This window comes from Pelophylax lessonae, assembly GCF_965119305.1.
Source record: "Pelophylax lessonae genome assembly, chromosome: 1".
Lineage (NCBI taxonomy): Eukaryota > Metazoa > Chordata > Amphibia > Anura > Ranidae > Pelophylax > Pelophylax lessonae.
This window is the reverse complement of record NC_138768.1, coordinates 85,004,000-85,024,819: the sequence shown is the minus strand read 5'-3', so window position 1 is coordinate 85,024,819 and position 20,820 is coordinate 85,004,000. Positions and strand designations below refer to the sequence as shown.

The window sequence follows — 20,820 nt, the reverse complement described above, 5'->3', positions numbered from 1 at the left end:
TGGTAGGATTTATAGTTTATTGTGATTTGTGAAACACGATTGGTGTATGCTGCCGGATACCACTTATATACTTTCACACACCTGATTTATGCACAGTGAATTGAGGTTGAGCTATTTTATCACATATATTGGGTTTGCGCTGATAGTTTTTTTGTATTTCATGTAATCTGGTGACCGCTGTAAAATTTTGGATTTCCCATCACTTAGTGGTGACGGTGGTCATAATAGGTCAAATAGGATGAATCTCTGCATTTGGGACACTGCCAGCAGTAAAAACACGATGGGATTTGCTTCTCTGCCATATTCAGAAGATATAGAAAAGCCTATCCTGCTACCCACTCTGACCAAGACTCATAGGGCGTTCACTTACCCTGCTACCCCCTCTGACCTAGACCCATGATATAGGGCGTTCACTTACCCTGCTACCCACTCTGACCTAGACCCATGATATAGGGCGTTCACTTACCCTGCTACCCACTCTGACCTAGACCCATGATATAGGGCATTCACTTACCCTGCTACCCCCTCTGACCTAGACCCATGATATAGGGCGTTCACTTACCCTGCTACCCCCTCTGACCTAGACCCATGATATAGGGCGTTCACTTACCCTGCTACCCCCTCTGACCTAGACCCATGATATAGGGCATTCACTTACCCTGCTACCCACTCTGTCCTAGACTTATGATCTGGGGAGTTCTTTCTATTTGTCTGGTAGCCATTGTCACTGGGGCTGATAGTGATGGAAAATTGAACTAGTGTCAGAACAGGAATAGAGGGGAAAATCTTCCAGTAGGGGAAAAACTTGTCTGGAAAGGTATTTGGAGGTTTTTTTTTTTTTTTTTTTCCTCCTCGATTCCATTTTGTCTACATGGCAGGAAGTCAAGTGAAATCCCCCATCAATGGCACACAGATTCGGGGGGGGGGGGGGGGGAGTGTTTAACCATTTCATTTTTTTCCAAAGTGGGGAAACATTGGTCCTCTGTGCATGATTATCTTCTTTTTCATAACTTTATAAGTAATGCCTCTAACTTTTGTACCTTGAAGACATTGTAGTATAAACTGGAATTAAAGTATCTGTTTCTCATGAATATTTAATTTTACTTTTTAATCCAGAGATCACGAATGGTTTAAACAGGACCTCCCAAAGTATCTGTTCCCAGAGGACCAAGCCTACAGTTCAAATATGATCGATGATGAAGCCTTAAAGGAAGTGTGTGAGAAGTGCGAGTGTACTGAGGAGGAGGTGCTTAGCTGCTTGTACAGCCGCAATCACCAGGACCCATTGGCTGTAGCATATCACCTGATCATAGACAACCGACGAATTATGAACGAGGCCAAAGATTTCTATTTGGCTACAAGCCCGCCCGATTCATTTGTGGAGGAGCCACAGGTACCCCGGCCCCATCCAGAGAGAGTGCCCTTTTTGGTTGCCGAGTCCCCCCGCCAGAGGCACACGCTTGACGAGCTAAACCCACAAAAATCGAAACACCAAGTTGGGTTGAGAAGAGCGAAATGGCACCTCGGGATTAGAAGTCAAAGCCGACCAAATGACATAATGGCGGAAGTATGTCGAGCCATGAAGCAGCTGGGATATGAGTGGAAGGTAAGAGTTGCGTTTTTTTTCATGCTTTTTTTAAGATTTTCTTAAATGGTTATTGAAAGTCTAAATATAAACCTCTTATCTTCTGAATATTTGTAGTTGGCTGCAGCATTGACGGGGGGGTTTGAGGTTCAGATATGGAAGTTGCACACTAACCTATTGGTTCTCTAAGAAGAATTTTCATCGCTAATCTAAATAGCTTCTGGAAGTTGAAGTAATTCCCTCTAATAGTATGCATTTTAAGCTACATGTGCATGTTAAATTGAATTTCCTGGGTATCAGAATCAGAATCTCTCATTGGGACTGACCAAACAGTTAAATGGGTCCTGCTCATGTCAGCCATGCAGTGGGTGAATGTGTTGGGATTGGGCTGATTTGCGTATGGCAGGAATTCTATCCCCGACCCAGCCATCAGAACTCAAAACTAGTCAGTAGATCTGATGGCTAATTCAGATCACCAGAACTTCTCCCAGCAGGTGAGGTGACACCTCTAGAGGTGGTTGGACAGCCCATATCCAAACCCCAATAAATTAAGCAGCATGAGCAATGAATGGGGTAGTTTAAAGCGATTGGAAAGGTAAAAAACAAATGTCTATACTTGCCAGCTTTGTGCAATGGAAATGCATAGAACGGCCGCAAACCTCCTCTTGGCTCTCCTGGCCCCTTTTTGTTCAGTGCCACATGGGAAGTCTGCTCCCGAACCCCGCTGCTGCGTCCATTAACAGACAGCGAGGCCTCGCCCCGTTCCCTCGTCACTGCCTTTGACAGCAGTGGGAGCCAATGGCCCCTGGTGCCCCAGCAAAGCCAGCGAGCCCCTGGAAGTGAGGAGAGAGAGCTGCAAATGCACACAGTGCTGAATCAAATGAGGAAGGAATGCATTAGAGTAAAGAGAAGTTTAGGCTTTAGAACCCCTTTAACCCTGTTGCGGTTTAGAGAAGTTTTTGCTTTTTTTGCACATTATTAATCATTTTAGGTCTGAAGATTACATAAACCCCTCACCCCCGCAAAAACCTTAAATCTTTTCCTAAAGTCACCCTAAAGAATAAAACTGTGGTAGTTTCCTTTTTTTTTGTCACATTGCCACAAAGGTCTAAATTGCAGTAAAAAAAAATACATGTTAATTTTAAGGCATACAAATGCAATAAATCGCCCACATTTTTTGTAAAATAAAAAGAAATCTAGACCCTGAATGTCTCCCTTGGTAGCCAGTGAATGTAATACAATGCAGATTGCATTACATTCTTTCCCGGGTATGGTGGCCAGGGATGTTTAGAGGCGGACCAGGAAGTGACCTAAAACACATTGCTTTCCGGGTCAGCAGCAAGGAGGGGGAGTAGAGTGGATTTGTGTCAGCTCTGCTCCCTCCCCTCTACGCTGTAGCACCCACTATGTTCCCAGGCCCGCAGATGGGTGAACAGGGAGCCGTTACTGGAAGTGCGGGCGCCTGCTTGTCTGATTTTATACCCACCAGACCTGGTAGCAAAAGGGTTAAAGGGATTCTGAAGTTACTTTAAAAACGCATGTTATAATTACCTGCTCTGCACAGAGCAGCCCTGATTATTTTTGGGTCCCCTTTCGGCAGTCTTGGCTCCATCACCTTGAGTGCCCTCAATTGCAATCCTCTTGCTATGGGGTTACTCGAGCAGGCTCACTCTTGAGCTGCGCTCCTGTGATTGGAGATTGTCCCTCTACACACATCGTGGGTCAACCCTGCCCCTCGCCCGCTCCTCATTGGCTCACTGGCTGTGATTAACAGCAGCAAGAGCCAATGAGGGATATAGACCGACCCTAGAGAGCCGCATCTCTCATGCACATGATAGAACGAGATAAGGCTCAGGTAAGTATAAGAGGGGGCTGGGACAGCTGCGCCCAGGTTTTTTTTACCTTGATGCATAGAATGCTTTGTTTTTAAAGGCTCAATGCTTTTTACCCTACTTTATTCTGGCAGTGTTGGCAACACAGCAGTTATAGAACTTTTTTGTTTTACGATACTACTCCAAACGTGTCTTTTTTTTTTTTTTTTTTTGTATGTCTCCTTTTTTAAATTTTCATAGGAAAGGGCTAAGAGCCGGTTCACACCACTCCGACTTGGACATGACTTGTGTGCCCTCAAGTCGCCCCAAGTCTCTTGTCATCACAAATTCAATGTAAATAAATGGGAGCCGTCTTAATATGCACTACTGAAGTCGCTCCGACTTCAGAAAAGGTTCCTGTACTACTTCAAGGCAACCTGTATCCGACTTGTGCACATAGACTTCAATGGAAGTCGCCTCTAAGTCGGATCCTTATCTATTTTCAAGCGACTGATCAGACTTTCCAGGAAGAAGAAAAAGATTAGCCGGGCATTCCCCACAGACAGTCGCCTATCGTTTAAGTCTCGCCCCTTCATGTGGCGACTTTCTGGTCGTGGTAGTGTGAACCGGCTCTAAATGTTTTCTTTTTGTAAAAAAAATTTTTTTTTTTACATTTTGGCCTGGCCAGGTTGTAAACAAAGGTTGCATCTGTAAAGGGTGAATTACCTTAGGTCGGGGCAAGGATAAGGGCACTGCACACCAGCCGCTGCTTTATAATGCATCAACTGGTGTGTAGTGTGGTCCATCGGGAATCACCCCTCTGTACTGCACCGTTTTTTTTTTTTTTTTTATGTACTTTGACACTAATATTTTACTTCAGTGTCAGGCATTTCATAAAGTTAAATTGGCCGCTGTGCCTAGTACTTTTTCAGTGCAATGCCACCACAACGCAATGGTATTGGGCACACAGAAGATGAGGCATTTTGCCTTGTCTTGCAGTGGAACTATGCTGGCATAACCCAGCGCAGTCCCACTGCATTTAGTGTGAGAATCCTAAAAGTACTGTAATCTGTCATAAAGCAAGAATCCTGGAAAAAGCCCTATTTTCCGCCGATGACCTTGTTCATGAGCAATCAAGGCTTCACCTACCAAGTCACTGGCCCAGAAGTACTGTGGGGGAAATCATTATTTAAATTATTTGAAAAAACAAAGTTTGCTCAGGTCTATAATTTTTATCATTGGTGTATTTTAAATGATAGAGACAGAATATAAACCAGAAAAAACGCATACAAATTTTATAAATTTGAGTTGCAGTTAAATGAGTAAAAGTATTTGATCCCCAAGCAAAACATGACTAGGTACTTGGTGGAGAAACCCTTGTTGGCAAGCAGAGGTTTTTCGTTGGTTACCAGGTTTGCACACCTCTCAGGAGGGATTTTGGTCCACTCTTCACAGATCTTCTCTAAATCCTTAGAGGTTGTAAACCTCAGAAAAAAAAATTTATAAGAAAAACCCGAAAGACAAAGGCATAATGAGCTAGTATGCATCGCATACTAGCTCATTATGAAAGTTACCTTAGAACAAAGCCCTGCAGTGCCGCCCGCTCCCCGTAACACAGCATACCTTTTCGGCCGTCCTTCGCGTCCTCTGGCCATCTGATTGCCCGGAGGCGCGATGACATCACTCCCACATATGCACGCGGCAACCGCTGTTCACAGCACAGGGCTCTGAGGGAATGGCACGGGTGGCCGTTCCTTCAGATCGCATGCGCCGATGACGTCATCGGCTGCATGCAATGTAAATATCTCCTAAACAGTGCAAGTTTAGGAAATTTACAGTACCTATAGGTAAGCCTTATAATAGGCTTACCTATAGGCAAAAGTCTATAGATAGGGTTTACAACCTCTTTAAGATTTCTTGGCTGTTGCTTGCCAACTCAGTTTTAGCTCTCTTTATACATTTTTCTATAGGATTAAGGTCTGATGACTGGCTAGGCCACTCCATTACCTTTAATGTGCTGCTCCTTGAGTCACTCCCTTGTTGCCTTGGCATTATGTTTTGGGTCATTGTCATGCTGGAAGACCCAACCATGACTTATCTTTAGTGTTCTGGCTGAGGTGAGAAGGTTCTCATCCAAGATTTTACAATACATGGCCCCATCCATTGGCCTCTCAATGTGGAAAGGTTGGTGTGTACCTTTTAGCAGAGAAACAGCCCCAAAGCAGGTTTCTACCTCAGTGCTTAACTGTAGGCATGGTGTACTTAAGTTCAGTTGGCATTTCCCTTCCTTCCAAACACAGTCAGTTAAGTTAATGCTGAAGAGCTCAATTTTGGTCTCATCTGACCACAGCACTTCTCTGAATCATTTAGATGTTCGTTGGAAAACTTCAGATGGGCCTGTACATGTGCCGCCTTGAGGATGAAGGACCTTGCAGGGTTTTAATCCATGGTTTATATAGTGGTTTATATAAGGGTTTCAATCCAATGGTTTATATAGTGACTGATCCCATCTACCTTGAGATCATTCACAACGTTCTCTTGTGTAGTGGGCTGATCTCACTTTTCTCACGATCATCCTTACTAGTGATCAACCGATATCATTTTTTATTTATTTTTTTATCACCGATATTTTGGTCATCGGATATCTGTATTGGCCAATATCTGCCGATATTTTCAGACATTAAAAAAAATGATTATTTTTAATGTCTACAGGTACTCTTGTGGGATCTGGGGGTCTAAAAGACCCCAACCCCCTCCTCTGCACTTAAAGCAGTCAAAACACCAAGTTTGGCTGTTTTTAAATGCTGTAAGATTTTGAATTCGGCCCCGCCAGTACCCGGAAGTGATGTCATGACATGACATAACTTGCGGGTACTCGGCGGTGCCGAATTCAAAGAAATGGAGACTGTCAGACAGCGGTGAAGGTAGGATGCCTTGGTCTCCCGGTGGGACAGGAGACCCAGTGGAGCCGCGGAGGGGGGGGGGGATGTCCCCTCCCGCTCCTTGGGAATGACAGCTGAGTGGTTTCTCAGCCACATCGGTTGTCATTACGAGACAGCCGACCGTCGGCTATGGACACCGGTACCAGGGTGATGCCTCTAGCTGCAGGCATCACCCCGGTACATGCACTTCCCCGAATTATCTGCAATATCTGTAAATCAAAAGGCAGATTCCGATATATTGGGGAAAGTGCATATCGGCCCTTGATATATCTGCTTTGCCAATCCTTACCCCCATGAGGCAAAATCTTGCATGGAGCTCCAGAACAAGGGCGATTGATTTGTATTTATTCAATTTGCAAATAACCGCTCCAGCAGTTGTCTCCTTCTCACCAAGCTTCTCGCTGATGCTCTTTTTCAGCCTTGGGCAGGTCTAGTCTTGTGCCTGACGTGTCTTGACAGTCCTTTTGTCTTGCCAATAAGTTTTGAATGGAAAAAAGATTGCGGACAGGTCTTTTATATACAGAATGCATTTGCATTGTCGCTAGGAGCACCTTATGACAGGACTAATCAGTGTACCACATGAGCACATACTGTAGACAGTCTGTGGCATGCAGAATTATTGGTGGTTGGTAGGGGATCAAATACTTATTTTCTCTATCGCTCATTGACAGACGTAGTCTTCTTGATTCTCAAGAGCTGGGTTATGTTGTCTCCGCAGGAGTAGGACTAGGCAGAAAGACAAAACGTTCTGGCTCCACCTTAGGGGCAGTCCCTGAGGGTATATCCTCCCTCTCTCTGCTACAGGGAATCAGTTTTTTTCTGTCTAGTCAGGAGTAAGGACCTAAGTTCCTTGCTGGGATCTTTTGGTCCTGGCAAGACTTTTTCTCTTTAAAAGAAAGACATTTTTTAGGTAGTTTTCTCCAGTGTTTTTTCCTGTGAGATCTTCAAGCAGTGGATCGCAAGATAGAAGCTATGTCTCGCACCATGTTTTCCTTGATTGGATCAGCTTTCAGACCTATAATAGCTATTGGTCTGGTTTCGCAGGCTGTAACTGAATGGACCAAGTGGTTACGCCGGGACTTAGAAGAGGTCCCTCAGGCGGTATCAGATTTGTTGGAACAAATGATACAGGGGTTAGTTTGTGTGTGATGCGGCGTTAGACGCCACTTCATTAATGGCGCGAGCATCAGTCTCAGGGAGAATTGGCAGGCAGATTATCTCAGCCGTCAGACCCTGGATCAGGGGGAATGGTCCCTCCATCCAGACGTTTTCCACCAGTTGTGCCTACGGTGGGGCACCCCGGATGTGGATCTGTTGGCATCACGATTCAACAGGAAAGTTCAGAGATTCGTGGCTCGCTCCCGCGATCCTCTAGCAGAAACCGCAGACGCACTGATCGCCCCGTGGGGGCAATACCAACTAATATATGCCTTCCCTCCTCTCGCGTTACTGCCAAGACTTCTTCGCAGAATAGAGGAGGAAGGAATCCCAGTAATCCTGGTAGCTCCGGACTGGCCTCGTCGAGCTTGGTACGCCGACATGGTCAGACTGGTGGCGGACGTCCCGTGGAGACTTCCTCTCAGGGAGGATCTACTGTCTCAGGGACCGATCTTCCATCCTGCTTTACGATCGCTGGCTTTAACGGCCTGGCTATTGAGACCCAGGTGCTGAAGGACAAAGGTTTGTCAGCTTCAGTTATTCCTACTCTAGTTGAAGCAAGGAAAGCGACTTCCAGAAAGATTTATCATCGCACATGGAAGTCCTACATTGCATGGTGTGAACCTTTGGGGTTCCGTCCTCGGTCTTATTCGATTAGTCGAATATTGGCTTTTCTGCAACAAGGGGTTGAGCAGAAACTGGCCTTGAGTACTATCAAGGGTCAGGTCTCAGCATTAGCCATCTTCTTTCAGAAGCCTTTGGCTACTCATTCCTTGGTGCGGAACTTCATCCAGGGGGTGCGACATCTGGCTCCGCCAGTGCACGCGCCGTTACCCCCCTGGGATCTTAATTTAGTGTTGTCGGTTCTTCAGAAACCTCCCTTTGAAGATATTAGGGAGATTCCTCTACCCACGTTGTCCCAGAAGGTGGCCTTCTTGGTGGCTATTACTTCTGCACGCAGGGTGTCAGAACTGGCCGCATTATCTTGTCGTTCACCATATCTGGTGGTTCATAGAGATAAGGTGTTTCTTCGTCCGAATCCATCCTTCCTACCAAAAGTGGTTTCAGAATTTCATCTGAATGAAGAAATTGTATTACCTTCCCTGTGTCCTAAGCCCAGTCATCCTCGGGAGTTTGCTTTACACTCCTTGGATGTGGTCCGGGCGTTCAGGGTATACTTGAAAACGACAGACTCGTTTCGCAAGACGGATTCACTTTTTGTGATCCCAGATAGACCCAAAAAGGGGTTGCCTGCATCTGCCGTGACCATTTCCAGATGGATCAGACAAACGGTAGTGCAGGCTTATTCTATTAAGGGTCGGGAGCCCCCGTTCCCTGTTAAGGCGCACTCCACTCGGGCACTTAGTGCGTCATGGGCCTTTCGCCATCAGGCGTCAGTGGTCCAGGTGTGCAAGGCGGCTACCTGGTCGTCGGTGCATACCTTTTCTAAACATTATAAAGTTGATGTAATGGCATCGTCTGATGCCTCGTTTGGCCGCAAGGTTTTGCAGGCCGCAATTTGAGGAGACCAGTGGTCTACCTCGAGGGTTTTTTCCGTTGGAAAATTTTTTCTTTAGTCTCATTCTTTGTTTATGAGCCTTTAAAACTTCTAGTTTGGCACCGGTTGGGCCTTCTAGATTGGATTTGATTTTGTCAATCCCACCCCTCATTTGTGGCACTGCTTCTGGATGTCCCAGCTCTTGAGAATCAAGAAGACTACGTCTGTCAATGAGCGATAGAGAAAAATGGATTTTTGTAAGATCTTACCGTAAAATCCTTTTCTCTTAAGCTCATTGACAGACGTAGTACCCGCCCCTCTATCATTGAGTTGGGTTGGGTTAAATTCTCTGTACTGCTTTAAACAGAACTGATTCCCTGTAGCAGAGAGAGGGAGGATATACCCTCAGGGACTGCCCCTAAGGTGGAGCCAGAACGTTTTGTCTTTCTGCCTAGTCCTACTCCTGCGGAGACAACATAACCCAGCTCTTGAGAATCAAGAAGACTACGTCTGTCAATGAGCTTAAGAGAAGGATTTTACGGTAAGATCTTACAAAAATCCATTTTTACTCACTGGACTGAAACTCTATTTTAACTGCAACTCCATTTTAACATTTTTGTATCTAGTTTTTTGGGGTTTTCGGTTGATATCTATTTAAAATTCCTTTCATGATAACAATTGTAGACCTTTATTTCTTTGTAAATGGACACATTTACAATCTGTAGGGGATCAAATTTCCTCATTGTATATGGCGCAAAACTTTTGGAATGGTTTCTTTTAGCCACACCTCTAATGCAATGCAAACCTATAACCCAACCCTGTATTTAAAACGTGTGATTTCATAATTTGACCATAGTTCTGCTTTAAACTGTTCACATCCGTAAGACTGGGCTTGGTTTTACCAAGTATACCTAAATTGTTTGGTATATGTTGCTCATGCCAGTACAACCATCGATTATGTAGTTCCTTAGATAAGGGGCCAATGCTTTTTTTTTTTTTTTTTTTTTTTTTAAATTCTGCAGGGAAATCACTACAACCGCGTCACACTTGCTGCTGCTGTAGTTGCTTGGATGTTGGCACTGTTAGTCCTATTTACGGCAGGGCTCGACAAACGCCAGGCCAAAATTTTGTTCTGGCGCCTGGGCTGCCACCCGAATATTCCACCCCCTGCATGGTGCAAACTCATCTTTTATATTTTACAAAAAAAATTGGGTAAATGTGGCCCCTAAAATGAACTTTTAATGTGGGGTTTTTTTTCTTCTCTGAAATGGTGTTTCTTAGGCCCGTGCTTGACAAAAGCCAGGTCGCAATGGCGAGTGGAGATTGCGTCTTGGTGCCTGGGCAACACTGCAGCAGCTTTCTGGATTCCTCCCACGTGGCCACAGCCACCCCTCACGGGTGGGCAGACTTAGGTTAGGCTGGTCAAAATGGAGGCTGCAGCTTTGCGGCCTGCTGGAGTGGGATACTCTTTCTGCGAACCGGCACCACCCTCTGGGTGGTAGGGTGATGAAGCGCGGCTTGCTCCTTGCTTGCCCACCTCAGACATCTCCCCAGTTTGACAGCTGAGGTTGCGGGCTTGATTGGTCTCCTTTTCTTTCCCGCCGCTGTGGACTGGGAGTGCCCACACATCAGTGCCACCATCAGCGCAGCCTAATCAGTAAGTACCACCTCATCAATGCTCATCAGTGCCCATTAGTGCAACCTCATCAGTGAAGGAGAGACTTATTTGCAATGTCAATGGTTTTCTGTTTAATTTTTGGCCTTTTTTCCTTTTGCACCAAGCATGAGCAATTGGTGCCCGGCGCCCCGACATTCAGCACTGTGCACTGGGCAGCGGATTTAAAAAATGGGTCTCTGAACTTTTTAGCTGGCTCTTAGATTCTAAGCAAACATGTCAAGCCCTGTATTAGTGAATGGCCACACCTAGCTTTGCCCAGTGTCCTTTTCGCATCCATCTCCTTGCTTCATTATAGAAGCTCACAGAAAAGAAGTGTTCTGCTTGCTGCCTAGCAGACAATGGGAGAAATACAGCTTTACACTTGAATTTACCATAAAAAGATTACGATATTTATCATGCTAGCTTGCATTGAAAATGCCTGCCTGTCTGCAAGGAAAATAGGCTTTAGATAATGGTTTAGCTGGAGTTGCTCTTTAAACATTCATTATACACAACTGTAAGTGATCTTAGTCTGAGAACGCATATACCCCTTCCTGCATTCATCAAGGTTTCTTCTTATAATTTGCAGATTGTGAATCCATACTACCTCCGTGTTAGGAGAAAAAATCCAGTGACCAGTATGTACACAAAAATGAGCCTGCAGCTATACCAAGTGGACAGCCGAACATACCTGCTGGACTTTCGCAGCATTGATGGTATGTACTGTAGCACCATGCAGAGATTTTACTGTTTAGCCTATACTACAGGAACTGAAGCAGGTAAAGTAGTAGGGGGGGGGGCAATATTTTGACTGACATTCTGGCACCGTCCGTTTATAGGTTACTCGGGCATCTAAAGGCCCTTTCCCACTGATGCCTCTCCTGCGTTTTTACCTTGCATTAATAAGGTTTCCCTTTATATCTTATAGGACACCTGTGTTACAGGGATGGTGCTTTTTGGAAAGTCCTGCATGAGACCGCACCAAAAACGCAGCTTTCCATTGAAATTAATGAAAATCGCAATAAGCTTTTTTTGATGCATTTTGAGTCGCATTCATTTTTCACAAAGGAAATACATCTGCATTTTGGTAATGAGGGGAGCATGTGCAGATGCACCCCCACATAGGTCCAGGCTTTTAAAGGCTGTGGGGAGGAAATTGTGAAGGCAGACAGTACTTGCCAGTTGGAACGTGGGTACTTTGAAGGGGCCTGCTGCAAAGCTTCAGGGTGTTTGGTATAGAGGAGGATACTAAATCTATTGTGGGAGTAGTGCCATCAATCCCAGGACCTATAGCCAGCTTTTGCGTTAAGTTTAGGGGGGGGTGATGGTTTAAAATGCTGGAAGAATTTGTGATGATACAGCTCTACTTCATATATCTGATTCCTAAATAACCCAGAATCCGTGTTAACCACTTAAGGCCTGGAAGGTTTTACCTCAATGACCAGGCCGTTTTTTGCGATACGGAACTGTTTAACTGACGATGTTGTACCCAGATAAAATTGGATGGTTTTTTTTTTTTTTTTTTTTTTTTCCCACAAATAGATTTATTTTGGTGATATTTGATCACCTCTGAGGTTTTTCATTTTTGTGCAAGAAACAAAGAGCGACTAAACAAACTTTTTTACTTTCTGCTAGAAGGCACAGCCAATGAAAAAAATTGTTTTTTAATTTTTTTTTATCATTTTAGGCCAATATGTATTCTGCCACAATTTTTGGTAAAAAAATCCTGATAACTTTTGCACAAACCAATCCATATACGGTACTTATCGAGTCTACAAACTAGGGGAAAGATTTGTCATTTTTATTTATTTTTTACTAGTCATGGCAGCGGTCAGCGATTTTGCAGGACTGAATTGCGGTGGACAGATCGGACACCTAACTGACACTTTTGGGGGTACCATTGACATTACTACAGTAATTGGTGCTAAGGGGAAGGGATCGGAGTTCATCACTGACAGAACAGCGGTCTGCTGTTTACTTTGGCAGACTGCTGTTCTGTCTCCATGGAGAGCAATCGTGGGTGGACATCGCCTCTGCCCAACCCGCTAATTGCTTCCCCCTTTAGCCAATTGGCGCACGCGCCCCCACCAACTGCTACACGAAACAACGTTCAGATGTCGTTTCGTGTAACAGAGCCGACCTTCCGCAGTAGAACTGTGGTGGCTGGTAGACAAGTGGTTAAAGAAAAGGTTCACCTTTTCAAATAAAATGATGCACATTTCTTATGGAGGTAAAATGTGCATTTATTTTTGTAGAAATGTAGTAATTTAAACCACAATTTGTGAAAAAAGAGTATTTGTTAAAGCGGAACTATACTCGCCTGTTCTCCAGTTCTGTGATGTCCCAGAGCTCCTTGACAGCCACTGACATCCTCAGCCTGGAAGCTTCAGGCTATCGATCCTCAGCCGTTTCCATTGGTCAGGCCGAGATGACTCCACGTACTTATGGTGCATGGTAGTTGGTCATCCCAGCATTGCTGAAGTTCTTACACTGAGCTGCACAGTATGGGCAGGCAGTTAAGTAACTTTAATGCTGGAGGACATACCATGTCTCCTCTGCGTTAAAAATCCTGAGGGCATATTTTTTTTTTTCATTCATTGACGAACACAGCTCTCAATTATTCAGAACCACAGGGTTAGATTGTCCCCCACAGGAGTAAGACACTAGGCAGAAAAGACTTGGCTACGCCTATGGGCAGTCCTAGGTGGTATAAATCTCCCTCTGCTATAGGTCTTAATTTTTTTTTTTTTTTTTTTTATTCTGCGATTATTATATCTACTATTAACTGCCGGAATGGACTACTGGCTGGATATCTAGAGCCAGTGCCCCCCCCCCCCCCAGTCTTGCCAGCAAGCACACACAAGACCACAGCTCTGTGCTAGGTCAGCCATGACCTAGCCCCACTGGACGGGCTTGCCTTCATGATGTCGCATACGACCAGGGTCTTGGCCTAAGTCGCAGTGTTTCTCCTGGCTGAGAGCCCCACTGAGGAAGTTCTGTCTGGAGTGGTGCCCGCCTGGTTCCTGGTATAGGGAGTAGCTGTACCGCCCCCACCCTCACTAGGCAGTCCTAGTGTCCATTGTTTCCCGGATTGAGTTGGCTTTTGGGCGGTGGCCTAGCAAAGAGCGTCCCCCGCTTTCCCCACTCATCAATCTCACAAGATGCTAAATCGGACTTGGCTGCAATGGGCGTGTCCCACCCCTGTGGGGTTTGCAGCAGTACTCCATGATTTATCAAATGGTGAGGATGATTCCTCCACACCTGTAGGTGCTGGTTGATGCACTGATTAAATTTGTGCGGGAGACTTCGCTGGTTTCTGGGCCTGTGGACCTCCTTGGTAAACGACAAATGGGTTCATGAAGTGATACTGTCCAGTTACAAGAGTTTGGTTCTTGCTTTTGGAAAGGTTCTTCCCTTCCAATGTGTGTCTGGCCCCCGGACCAATTGCAAGCTTTTTGGGGAGGTGCATGACCTGTTTCAGGGTGTAAGTGTCCCGGGTCCGATATTGAACTGGTTTCGGGGTTTATTTAAACCTGTTCATTCTCAAATAAGGAGGGCAAAGTACATACAATTCTGGACATTAAGGCCCTGAACTGCTTTATGCAGGTACATAAGTTCAGAATGGAGTCCATTCGCACGATGGTGGCATCCCTTTATCAGGGGGACTTTCTTGCTTCTATCGACCTGGTTTGCTGTGGGAGAGGAGCATTATCAGTTTGAGGTGTTACCCCTTGGTCTTGCCTCCGCTCTTCACAGAAGTGTTGGCCCAGTTCTTGCTTTGCTACGTCAGTGGGGGATTGCGGAACTTTGCTCACAGGAGGTCGTCCAGGTAGCCGAGTACTCTGCTGCCCTGATGGATGACGTAGAGATCATTTATACAGACCCTGAAAGAGTTTGGTTGGATGGTATCAGTGCAGACTTCTGGTAGTTGTAGTTTAGAACCCAGAGAATTCGATTATCTGGCTCTGACTGAACTCGGCCCTAGCCAGAGTGTTCCTTCCTCTGGATAAACTCCAGAAGTTGCATGCCGTGATTGATCAACTGCTGTCCAGCAGGTGGTCCTCTCTCCAGACTTGCATGGGGGTGCCTGGGCATGATGTGATCTACCTTCAAGATGTTTCCATTTGCACAACTCTATACAAGGTCCCTTCAAAGGGAGGACCTGGTAAAATGGGACAAGTGTCCGAGGTCTCTGGACAATCAGATTCAACTGAGCCGGGAAACCAGGTGGTCCCTGGTCTGGTGGCGTTGCTCTCCAGCTCTTCGGCTGGGCAAATCCTTTCTTTTGTATTGGACAGCGGTCACTACGAATGTCAGTCTGTCCGGTTGGGAGGTGTCCTGGGACTGAGCTCTACTCCGGGTTGTTGGGACGCTTGAGAAACTGACTACCGATCAAGGTCTTGGAACTTGGGACAATCAGGCTGTGCCTGGATCACTGGATGGATCGGTTATGGGGGCTCCTGGTACGTATCCAGTCAGACAATGCCACGGGGTGGCCTATGTCAATCACGAGGGCAGAACAGAGTTGCTAGCCCCGGAAGGAGCAACCTTCCCACGGTGGGCAGAATGCTTCTATCCTGATGTACACATTCCAGGAGTGTGAAAACTGGCAGACGGACTATCTCAATCAGGTTTGTGCCAAGGTCATGGGATCCTCTGGCGGACACCATAGATGCTCTGGTGTCCCCGTGGGGCCAGTATCTGTCTGATCTATGCCTTTCCTCTCAAACATCTGCGCAGAGTCGAGGCCGAAGGGATTCTTGTCATTCTAGTGGTCCTGCCAGATTTGGTACGCTGACCTAGTGTGACTGGTCTCGGGGAGGATCTGCTTTCCCAAGGACCGATCTTCCATCCTGCTTTAGTTGCAGGCTTCAAATGCCTGCCTGTTTAAAACCAGGTGCTGAAGAATGGAGATTACACTGGGTCGGTGATTCCAACACTACTGAAGGCTAGGAAGTCTACCTCTAGCAAGATCTACCATTGTACGTGGAAACTGCACATTTCGTGATGAGTGGATTGAAGTTCTCCCTCGTTCGTTTTCGGTGGCTCAAGTTTGACCTTCAACGAGATGTGAAGCAGAAATTGGCCTTGAGTACCGTGAAGGGCCGGGTGTTGGCGGTTTTCTTTCAGCGTCCCCTGGCAACGTACTCCCTGGTGTGTGCTTTCATGCAAGGGGTTTGACTTCCGCCGTTGCGGTCTACTCAACAGCTGTGGGATCTGAACTTGGTGCTTTCAGTTCTCCAAAGCCTCTTTGAGAATATTCACAAGATTCCCCTGCTTGCGCTTTCCTAGAAGGTGGCCTTTTTGGTGGCTATCACCTCTGCAGCGTGTCTGAGCTGGCGGTGTTATTTTGTTGTACCCCTTAGTGGTCCACAAAAATAATTTGGTCCTTTGCCTATGTCTGTCCCTTCCTAAGGTAGTCTGCTTTCCATTTGAATGAAGACATTGTGTTGCCTTCCCTGTGTCCCAGGCCCAAACATCCAAAAGAATTTGCTTTGCATGCCTTGAATTTGGTTTGGGCGTATTTGGCAGTCACTGAGTCTTTTCTCAGGTCAGACTCATGGTTTGTGATCAGGGACAGGCCAAGGTAAGAGCTGTCTGCTTCTTCTGTGACCATTTTGTCAGATGGATCAGATGGTGACTCAGGCCTATTCGATCAGGGGTCCGGTTCCTACATCCCCTGTCAAGACGCACTCTAATCGGGCACTTAGTGCCTTCCTGGGCCGTCATCAGGCGTCAGTGGCGCAGGTTTGCAAGGTGGCCACTTGTCGCCGGTGTACACTTTCACTAAATTCTACATAGTGGATTTGTCGGCATCTGCGGATCCTTCTTTTGGCCACAAAGTTTTGCGCAGGCTGCTGTTTAGAGGGTCTGTTCCCTCTTTGGGGATGTATTCAGGTTGGGCTCCAGTGTTGTTTTTTTTTTTTTTTTTAAAAGCTCCTTTTTCCTTGTTGCCTACTTAGCCTTGGGATTTTTTTTTTTTTTTGTCCCACCCCTCGTGTTTTGCACTCCTTGGGGACATCCTTATGGTTATGAATAATGGAGAGCGGTGTCCGTCAATGAACGAAAAAAGGGGATTTTTGACTTGCCATAAAAATCAAGTTCATTGACAGACAAGGCACCCACCCTTCTATGGAGTTGTATTAATTCTGACACTGCTTGTTACTAAACTGAGGGCCTATAGCAGAGAGGGGGATGTATACCACCTAGGACATCCCATAGGTATAGGAAAGTCTTTTTTTTTTTTTCCTGCCTAGTGTCCTATTCCTGTAGGTGGCAGTATTAAACCGAAACCCAAAAAGTGTAATACATTGCAGCTAAACAATCATTGGATGTGGTGACTAGATTCATTTTTTTCACCTGGTGATCTGGCCAGTCACACCTTGTGCATTTTTTTCACCTGGTGATCTGGCCAGTCACACCTTGTGCATTAGAGTGCCCCCACTCTGGATGAAGGAGCATAGAGGCTGCCTTTGGACAGCAGCATTGTCAGCCTAAGGGGAGGGGAGTGTTAGATGTACTAGTAGAGTAGATTTAGATACACCAAACAAATTGAAGCCAAAAATTGTTTTTTTTTTTTTTCTTTTTTGGAAAAGGTTTTACATAAGTTGATCATTGTAAGCACCACTGTCATTGTTAAAATGGTTTCTCATTCCTCTAACTGATGAATCTTTTGGAAGACTGACTTACTGGTTGTATTACCAGATTAGAATTGGAGCCTAAAAAAAATGCAACCATCGCATCTAAGTACTGGTAAGCTTCAATGTTCGCTTTTGGGGTTAATACAACTGGAATGGTCACAAAGGGAACTAAGCCGTTTAATTGAGTTTAGGGCAGGCAGCAAGTTGAAGGAAAGACACTTGATATGAGGGAATTTTTTGTAGGAGACTCTTAAACATGTAAAAACATGCTTTTCTTACCAGTGCACACTGTGTAATGAGTATAAAGAAAAAATATAATCAGCGCTAACCAAATTAGTAAATCAAATATGCAATCTAGGCTGCAAGCAATCAGTGCCAAACACCAGTGAATTCAATAAGTAAAATTATTGCTGCGCCAAGTGAACAAATATAAATAGGGAAAAAAACATAAATCAGTGTTGGTAGTTCACATGTGATTATAGGCAAATAAATCAAACAGTGCAAAAATGTCCAATTCCAATAAACCTCAAATACAGTCCCAGAATCGTAATTTGTGTCATAGGTGATAAATTGCTTCATCCAAATTATAAGTGATTAAGGGTGCTTGAATGCTCCACTCAAAGTGCTCCACGTGACTGGTGACACACTAGCAGCTCACCTCAAGGATAGGCTCTCACTGAGCCTAAACACGCATGTAAGGAATATAATACAGCAGCCTGGTACTCCTAGCTCGATCTCCTGTTCATCTTTCCAGATTATACCAGTATCGATATAGGGGATAAAAAGACAAAGGATCTAGTGCTCTCTGCTTTAATGGGTTTATTGAAGCAATAAGTGATAAGTGCACTTACATTAGCTGGCACTCATAGCAGTGCGGACTGTCTGCACATCAGAACAATATCACCTAGTGTTCCTCTGGTTATCAGCGTGATGACGCATAGGCTCCTCCCACGCTGAAAAGCATTCAAATGCCAAGTTTGGCTGTTTTGAATGCTGTCAGTTTTTTTTCATTTGGCGCACCCAGAAGTGATGTCATGACATCACTTTTGGGTTTTTTACATGGAGACCCGGGTCATCTCTTTAGCGGCAGTGGAGGTAGGATGCCTGGGTCTCCCGGTGGGATGGGAGACCCAGGCGAGCTGCGGAATGCGGCAGAATGGGGGGGGGGGGGGGAGTTGTCCCCTCCCCTCCACTTCGCTCCTTGTAATGACAGTCGAGCGGCTTCTCAGCCGCATCGGTTGTCATTACAAGTCAGCCGACCGTCAGCTATGGACACCTGTACCAGGGTGATGCCTCTAGCTGCAGGCATCACCCCGGTATATGCACTTTCCCGCAATATCAGTAACCTCAGGGGCCGATTCCCATATATCGGGGAAAGTGCACATCGGCCCCTGATATATCGTTGTTGCCGTTAATCGGTCGATCCCTTATATATAATGGCCCCAGCATGCAAAGAATGAACCCTGGTTGCATTTCGCTTTCAGTATGGAAATTTGAACAGTTAAGGTTGATTTGCATCAGTAGTTCTCACTGGACTTTTCCCTTTTGTTAGCGGACTTTTATTATACCACTGGGGGAACATTTGGATGTAAGTAAAGCTGTAGAGACCGGTCACTGCTTTCGGATAATGGGAGGTATTCAGTTGTTGGCGAATCTCTCCCTTTGCCCACTCAGGACAAGTGGCAAGTTCTCTTGAAAGACTACCCTTCCAACCTCCTCCCAGCTACATCACCATCCTCCTCTGTATTGTAATCTTACTGATGACCCCCTTTATATTGTAAAGCACTGCTAACACGGTTGGCGCTATATAAATCCTGTATAATATATGATAAAAAAAATGGACCCTTGAAATTTTCAGACCTTGGGGTACCTCTGTTATTTTTTGGTGTCAGTGAGAATGCCCATTAACATTGTTGGTCAGTGAGAAAGATGCCCCACAAAGTTAATTGGCGATCCTTAGGGCCAGCTAAATCTTGACTAGTGTCAAACAGATGCCTCTGCCAAATAGGACTTGGAATTCCGTGGGCACCACCAAATGGGGAGGTCAATCGGTCACAGCTCAAGGAACCCCTAGCAACCTCTGGGGAGTCTAAGGGTTCCACAGAACCTTGGTTGAGAGTGACTGCCTTAGGGAGATGACCCATGGCTTGGATAAACCAGAGAAGGTAATGTGGGTAGAGTGAGATTTCAAAAGGACCAGTCACTGGATAGGCAAGGTGACAATTTACTTTAAAATGGATGCCTGCCTCAAACAAGCTGATCTCTTAATTTGTATGAGCTCTGTTGATAACGTGTTCTCTTTCAACAGATGACGTTACTGATGTCAAATCTGAAAATACCACACCAAGAAGGTCGGGGTCTGTTGGCAGTAACCGCCCAGCTCAGAAAAGTGACTCTGATGCCGAAGCCTCAGCAAAATCATCCAATGGCTCTGTCCCGTCTTCATTGACCTCATCTGTAGACTCCTCTAACACTGACCTGGTCCCTCGACCAGGAAGCCATACTATAGAGTTTTTTGAAATGTGTGCAAATTTAATCAAAATCCTAGCGCGATAGCCCGAGGCCTTTGACCAGGTCTCGTTTCGAGCAATAAGCATGCAGTAACCTGTAGCCAAAATGCTTCCAGTCTTAATCCATTCCTAGTACACAAAGAGCTGAAAGCAACATCACAAATGCAATTTGCACATGGATCCGACGTGGTCGCTCCGTCTAAAACAGTAAAGCTTAATGTGTGATCGATATTTTTAACCGATATAGAAATGTCAACAAAGCTAAAATCTGTGTGTGTATATATATTTTTTTCTTTCTTTTCAAGGTTTGACTTTTTAATTGCACATTTTATTGAACACTGGGCTGTGTCGCTTATTCCTGAGACACCACATGCGCTTGTTTTTTTATTTGTCTTTTTTTCATATAATTTTACTTTAAAGGGGATTTTTGGGGTTTATTTTAAATGTAATAGCTTTGGACAGTCTCCGCTCTTGATAGGGAGGTTTAGTGTTGGTGGTAATTAAAGGGAACTTTCACCCTACTAGTAATCTGCATAAAAAAAAAGCAGCCTTATAACCCAAATACCTTGACAAATGCATAGCAACATGTGTGATTTTTGTTTGCTCTTTGGTTGTCTGGCAATTTGCTTTGGAAGCTGCCAGCTATTAGTGACACCATGCAGTTCATGTTGTCACTCGCCCCCCTCATGCTATCGAAGTTGACAGCATCACGAAATAGGGAATGTTCCCGGTCAGGCTTTCAGTCGCAAGATGTAGGTAGCATGAGGGGGGGGTGAGCAACACCACAGGTTTTGTCAATAAATGGTCAGCAGTTTCCAGTGCTGATTGTTGGGCAGGCACGCTAACACGCTATGGCATTTATCCAGGTACATGTGTTATGGCTCTTAGAGTAATTCTAGGGTGAACTTCCACTTTCTTTTGAACTCATGCCTGACCATTTGTATTTTTTTGTTTTTATATATACTTAAAGGGTTTGATTTCATGCCAAACTGTACAATTTTTTAGGCAAGCAATATTT

At 45.2% G+C, this 20,820-nt stretch overlaps 1 protein-coding gene across 1 annotated transcript in view; it reads left to right on the top strand.

Moving 5' to 3' along the window:
• Positions 1-20,015, top strand: part of PRKAA1 (protein kinase AMP-activated catalytic subunit alpha 1) — an 81,955-nt gene extending 61,940 nt beyond the window's left edge. The window contains exons 7-9 of the mRNA XM_082255682.1: positions 1,117-1,606; positions 11,241-11,367; positions 19,601-20,015. Of these exons, the coding sequence (XP_082111808.1) occupies positions 1,117-1,606; positions 11,241-11,367; positions 19,601-19,848 (865 nt within the window). The 3' untranslated portion in view covers positions 19,849-20,015. The remainder of the gene's footprint in view (positions 1-1,116; positions 1,607-11,240; positions 11,368-19,600) is intronic.
• Positions 20,016-20,820: the final 805 nt, after the last annotated feature.